General features: G+C 39.6%; 1 protein-coding gene across 1 annotated transcript; it reads right to left on the bottom strand.

Moving 5' to 3' along the window:
* Positions 1–3,651: 3,651 nt before the first annotated feature.
* LOC111438739 (heterogeneous nuclear ribonucleoprotein 1-like) lies at positions 3,652–6,350 on the bottom strand. The gene is made up of 4 exons (XM_023076599.1): positions 6,125–6,350; positions 5,562–6,087; positions 4,243–5,392; positions 3,652–4,122 (listed from the first exon to the last, which is right to left on the bottom strand). Exons 2-4 carry the CDS (start codon positions 5,808–5,810, stop codon positions 4,109–4,111), a joined length of 1,413 nt encoding a protein of 470 aa, XP_022932367.1. The 5' UTR covers positions 5,811–6,087; positions 6,125–6,350; the 3' UTR covers positions 3,652–4,108.
* Between the last annotated feature and the right edge of the window lie 571 nt (positions 6,351–6,921).

Here is a 6,921-nt window from a genome sequence, read left to right as displayed (position 1 = left end):
CACACATCATCATAAGTCATACATCATCATAACTCATATACCGCATCATACGACATAGTTCATACAACATCGTAACTCATACAATTTTTAGCCTATCCTATAGTAAGGCCACTTACCTGGTTGGCCTTAGCCAAAGTACTCCCTAATTTAATTAACGTAAGCTCCCGTTCCTCGAGAGTTGCTCTAAAGGTTGCTGGAGTTCGCTTCATATCCCACCGTTCGTCACCTTTTGTTAGTATTTCACATTTTAATTAATAATCCAACTAACAATGTGAAATACGGCTCTAAAACGGCCTCAGATACCTTAATCGGGGCCGAAAACAGATTCGGGAGGGTCGAAACAGTGGAAACCGGGCTGAAAACAGGTGAGCCGAGCCGAACAGCCGCTGGAGCCGCCGGAGCGTCACCGGAGGGAGCCCAAGCCGTTTGCGCCGAGCCGAGCCGAGGACTGCCGCGCCGCTGTGTGACACGTGGCAACCGCAGAGAAAGCCACGTCGGGCGGTAGTGTCGGGTCGAAGCGCGGGTCGCAGTCCGGTTCGGGTCGTGGTTCGGGTCGCGGCTGTGGAAGGCTACTGGGCCAAGGCTAAACGTTGGGCCTCAGCTTACTGGGCTGGGCCGCAAGTGTTTGGTTTGCAGGCCGGCTCAATTGGACCGTGGGTCTAGTCTGGGTTGGTTCAACTGAACCGTAGCTTCTGGGCCGATTTGAGGTTTGGGCCGCTGTAGTTGGGCTGGGCCGAAGGCAGAGGCCAATGGAGGAACAGGCTGGCTCTCCCGGGTTCTGGGTTCGGGTTGACCCGGATCCGTGGATCTCGTCTTCCTTACCCGACTTTGGCCGATTTTCCGGCGAGCTTTCTCTCTCCTTCCCGCGGCGTTTCCGTTGCCGATTTCGGTTCTCTTCCTTCCCTTTTCCTCTTTGTTCGTCGTCCTTCTTTCCTTTTTGGGAGTTTTGCGGCCTAAAAGCTCCTAAAAGCCATAGATCTAAGAATCGATTAAGAAATCTAACTTTCCGACCTCGGTAACCGACGACGACGCTTACGAAATAACCCAAAACGCACCCTGAGTTATTGTGCTTTCGTTAGGGATCTCTCTTACGGTAGTAACAGGTCGTTTGGTGTCGGTTTAAGGGTGGTTTGAGGGCTCGTCGGAGAAACTGGACACTCGCCGACGTTTGTCCGAAATCTCTCTCTCTCTCTCTAAATTTTCTCTCTTTTCTCGCTTTGCAGGTGTTCTGAAGATGCTGGGCTGAGGGTGGGCGTGCTGTGACCATCGTTTCGCGTGGGTTCCGCGAAACTCGGCGGTCGCCGGAAAACTCGCGGGTTTTCCGGCGACTGGTTTTTTTTTCTTTTTTTTTTTTCGTTTTCTCGTTTTCATTTATTTATTATATATATATATATATATATATATATATATATATATATATATATATATATATATATATATATATATATATTTTCTTTCTTTCTTTCCCGGGTCGTTACATTTAGATAATCTAGTTTTGCATGATCGAAGCAAGCACATAGATATCAGATTCCACTATATTCGAGAATGTGCAGATCGGGGGCTCATCAAGATTGATTTCATCCGAACAGAGGAACATTTTGGAGACATCTTCACCAAATCTCTGGTGCGGGAGAAATTTGAAGAACTGCGCTCGAAGATCGGAGTTCAAACAGTAAGGTAGATATATACCACAGGGTTTTAAGAGGAGATTGTTAGATAAATCCAGTCAAAAGTCATTCGTTCTCTTTTTTTAGTTACTATTAGTTAAAGCAGCACAGTTAAAGTTAGTGGGATGTACACGTCTGACTGGATTAGCTTTAATTGAGTCGCCACTCCTTCCCATTTTTAGGATATAATTGTTATTTAACTATCCCAATTGAATGAGAAATAAGATCATCGTGTCTTCGGTGCAGAATCTGAAATATTGTCTCTCTTTGTTTTTTCATTATTTTCTTCTTCCAAGATTTTCCATCAGTTTTTCTTCGTCAACGATTCCTCCGATTTGCTCAGTCAAAATCAACAAAACTCACCTTAAGAGAGGACAAGACATAAGTAGATGACATAAAGAATTGCTACTATGTATAGAATAAACCTAGTTTGAGAGAGCACAAGGGACTGTATAAATAGACGACATAAGGAATGGTAAAATGAACCCACCTTGAGAGAGGATGAGATACTAAATAAGTAGATGACTTAACGAACTACTATTGTGTGTAGGGATTACATAAGTAGTTAATTGAGAAAATACTATTGTGTGTAGAATAAACTCATCGTGAGAAGAGACGAGAGACTAAATAAATAGTTTAACTCATGATAGATGCTCACCAATTACAAAGCTCGATGAGTGACAGTCGAACGGTGATGATCGGTGGAGAAATACGAGAGTAGGAGATCATTCAAGCTAGACATGATCGATCTTGTTTGTGGAGTGATTCAAATCTCAAACAAGTGTTCTTGCCTTGAGATATACGATCAACGAGATAATCTAAATCTTACTCCCCTTGTAGTGATTCCATATCATTTGGTACCCGAGCTTACCCTTGGGTTGATTCCATATTAATAACTTTTTAGCCCTTAAATTTTAAGCATGGTTTTCATTTATTCGTTTCAAACTGTTATACTTTTTCAAAATATTCGAAGGTATAGGAAGAAACCCTATCAAATAGAGAGATTTTTTCTTTCGACCATCTGTTGATCCTTAATACGATATATAAGGACCGCTACTACAAATAGTACTACACCCTTGATTGTAAAATATCAATTGCTTGTTGAATCTGGTGAATTGTGTGAAAGTAGAATACTCCAAATTCGGGAGAACCGCTTCATTTTTATTTGATAATTTGTTCAAGATTTTACACCTTTTCCCTTAAGTTCCGACTAATTAATTAGCTGAAACTTAATGCAAACGACAAAAAGTAAATACTAGAGAAAACATAAAAGCATCATTTTCATTTAGTCGTTTCACTGTTATACTTTTACTTTTACCTATCGAGTTTTGAATTGAATCTTCACGTGATGCAAAGAGTTGTACACTTTAACGGCTTCATTTTTATTTAGTAATTTGTTCGAGATTTTACACTTTTCCCCCGTAAATTTCAGCTAATTAATTAGCTGAAACTTAACGCGAACCACAAAAAGCAAATATTAAAGAAAACATATAAACATCGTTTTCATTTAATTTTGAATTGAATTTTCACGTGATCCATAGAGTTGATACACACACTTTGATCCATAGAGTTGATACACACACTTTAACGGCTTCATTTATATTTGGTAATTTGTTCAACATTTTACACTTTTCTAATTAATTATCTGAAACTTAAAGCAACTATATTACAGAATACTAAACTCGAAACTTAGAGACCAAAATAAGTAACCTTCCACATATCGTTTTAGTATCTGAAAATATCTAATAGTTAAAATGTAACATTTTGAAACCTCCAAACCAAACATATCGAGATTTGCATCTTTCGATATACTTTGAAACCGAGGAGAGAGAAACCGAGAGAGAGAGAGAGAGAGAGAGAGAGAGAGAGAGAGAGAGAGAGAGAGAGAGCAAAGGACCACAAGCATTAAATTGTTGAGATGCTTGAGAGGTAAAGCCAAAAGCAAAGCAAAAGCATATCCTAATCTACAAGGATGAGAATCAAATGGCCATACAAAATAGATAAAGAGATCTGAAATGAATTCCCCAACACAACAAACTCGAACAACTTGTTCATCATCATCTGTGTTCTTATACCAAAAACAAAAACAAAAACAAAAACAAAAAATGATCTGTTTACTCAAAACATCACTCTATTACACCTCAATCAATCCCAACAACGCCACTCTACGTCTTGCTAACGAAAAAAACGCAAATGCAAACGAAAAATTACAGTGCTCGATTTCTGTTGTCGTCGTCGTCTCGTCTGTCTCCTTTCTTCTTTCCAAATCTATGTTTATGTTTTCCATCGAGGAACCGAGTCTAGAGTGTGTGTTTATCAGATCAGTGTTCCCTTTTTAGCTCATCAACTCAACGAGCGGTATGAAAATTACGAATCCGAATCCAAATCCTTCTTCGTATCATGTTTCATTCATTGCAACTATATTTTCAATTTATCTTCTTCTACGCAGCAATTCCTATTCACAACAATAATCAAATGCCAAATGGTTCTATTTTCAGCTAAATTCAGAGTCGCAAGTCGAGACGCTATAACGAAAACGTGACTATAAATAAAATAAAGCAAAGGGTGTGTTTACCTCTAGTTGATTGTCTGCTCGAAATGTCGTAATTTGCTACAGAACTCTCTGAAGTTTTGGTTGGATCGTCTGAAGCGAGGTTACCAAGACCATAACCAAAAGCCATAGAATCATCGAGTTCAGGAGCGGTAGACTGCCAAGTTACATCATCGTGCACGACTTGATCACGATATAATTCCCTGTATGACCTCTCGAAACCATTGGTTGTTTCAGCAAATGGTTTTTGGGTTGCGTTCGAGACTACATTTCCTCCATAGTCTCCTCTGAACCCGACGCCATTGTCTCGAACTGCATATCCATTATCAGGAACATTCCCTCCTCCAACATGATTAGAAACAGCAGGAAAATTCCAATTATCATCGTTATTTCCATATGCCACTCTGAAGTTACCCATTCCAGAGGCAGAAGAGTTCATGGAAGCAGTGCTCATACTTCCATTTCCCCAGACATTCCACGTACTCGAGCTTAACGGAGAATCGCCTCGTCCATTGCCTCCGCTATAGCCAATCGGGGCAATGTACCTATTCGAATTTCCATTATAATAGGAACTCAACATTTGTTCCTGTGCTTGACTATTCATAATGTTCATAGTCCTACCATAGCCTTGCCTCAGCCCTTGCTCAAAATTCAAACCTAAAGGAGGAACCCCGGTTCGAGGGCTAAGAAATGGACTCAACCTACCATCGGACCGGATTCCGATACCTCTGAGAGGACTCATATTATAGCCTTGAGTATAGTTGTTAAGAAATCCACTAGCTCTACTCATACCAAAGTTATATCCTACAAGAGGGCTCCGGTTAGGCCCTGGGGTTTGCTCTTTTGGGATTGCTCTTTTAACCTCAACCATTTTTCCATTGAGTTCATGAAAGGTTTTATGCAGCACACGGTCGACGACCTCCTCCGAGTCGTACGTAATGAACCCAAAACCTCTCGGCCTTTGTGTGCTGTGATCATACATAACAACAACATCAGTGATTGTGCCAAACTGATCAAAGTACTTCTGAAAGTCTGCCTCTGTGACTGTTGAAGCTAAACCTCCAACGAAAATCTTTTTCGTTCGTCCCGAGCTAGGAGAACCTTGAATGCTACTACCAATGTTTCTATTCAACATGTTCTGATCATCCTTTGGAACAGCCTTTTTAGCTTCAACCTAATAATTGAAAAGCCACATTTAACAAGAACACAACTCCAATTTCACATATTCTAATCCTACAAATTGCATCCACAGAACACATCACATCTAAATTTATACAGAATTGCCAAGAACAGGAATCAAACGTTAAAAAAATGTATGATCGGAGGTAAGAAGAAAATCTCACAGTGCGGCCATCGATGATATGCTTCTCCAAAATGACTCTCTCAGCAACAACAGGATCTGCAAAGACAACAAAGCCAAAGCCACGAGCACGACCGGTGGTGCGATCTCTCATGATCACAGCTTCAACCACTTCGCCATAGTTTCCAAAATAATCCCTAAGACGTTCTTCATCAGTATCCCAAGAAATTCCGCCAATAAAGAGTTTGCCAAGATCTGATTCCATCTTTTCTATTACCAAACAATGAATCATTCAATGAATTTCGATTTACAAGACATCGCAAAACACCCAAATCAAAATCAAAATCAAAACTAAAAAGAATCGTTCAATTCGAAGCATACACAACTCGATCCCAAATCCGAAATCTGAACTAGAAAAACACAATCCAATCTAGTTGGGAGGAAAATGTGGATTGAGGTAAGAAGAAACAAAAGGGGGCGATTATTAACCGAAAATTGAGATAGAATCGGACAGGCTAAAAACAAAGAACAGATTGAATGGTGAAACATCCGATGCTTCGTAATGAAGGGAAGAAGGAGGAAAGGTCGTAGAAGAATCGGAAACGCAAAATAAGCGGAAAACAATGAAATCCCAGAAGAAGAAAAGGGAGAATGAAGGAAAATAGAGATGGGATTTCACGGTTGCAGTGAAATAGTGATGGGAAAGTAAGATCTAAGAGGAAGGAGGAGGAATAATGGTTAGGGAAGGAAAACAGAGGATGCGCCCATCCCCTCTTCTCTCTCTCTCTCTCCTTTTCCTTTAGCTTTTGGTGTTTGGTATTACCACTTCCCTTAAATAAATCAAAACATATGGAATTTCATCCTTACATCAATCCTTCAAACACAAACAGAAAGAGAAAAGAGAGAGACTGACAAATCACTGGTGCAAGAATATTTGGAGGAGCCAACATACATCACACCGGATCATTTTCTTTTTTCTTTTTAATTTTTTTAATTACTTTTTTTTTTTCTCACGAACAAAATAAATTGGATTGGATTGGGTTAGGTTGAAAAATTTATTTGGACTAACCCAAGTTCGGAGTGGATTGGTAATTAAATCCAACCCAACCCAAAAATTTTCACAACCCAACCTAACCATTTATTCCGAGTTAGGTTGAGGTTGAGTGGTTAAATTGTTAAAAAACATAACGTTTATCTTAAAACATAGTTATGAATTTACGTGTTTTGAAAACAGTTTTAATAAAATAAATAAACGTTTAAATTAAAAACATCGTATTCTAGGTAAATTCAAACACATACAATTTCATGAATAGGACCTATCATAACAGTCTATTTTCCTACGACGACTATTCTAATAGGCAACTTGAATATGTAATTAATTTCCTACACATGACCCACACGTG

This window comes from Cucurbita moschata, unplaced genomic scaffold, assembly GCF_002738365.1.
Source record: "Cucurbita moschata cultivar Rifu unplaced genomic scaffold, Cmos_1.0 Cmo_Scf00082, whole genome shotgun sequence".
Lineage (NCBI taxonomy): Eukaryota > Viridiplantae > Streptophyta > Magnoliopsida > Cucurbitales > Cucurbitaceae > Cucurbita > Cucurbita moschata.
Note: the sequence above shows the minus strand (reverse complement) of the source record. Positions and strands in the feature narration are given on the sequence as shown.

Coding starts and splice junctions, on each gene's coding strand:
- LOC111438739 (XM_023076599.1), bottom strand. CDS start 5,810: ATGATTCATTGTTTGGTAATAGAAAAGATGGAATCAGATCTTGGCAAA. Junction 5,393..5,561: donor ATATCATCGATGGCCGCACT/GTGAGATTTTCT, acceptor TTCAATTATTAG/GTTGAAGCTAAAAAGGCTGT.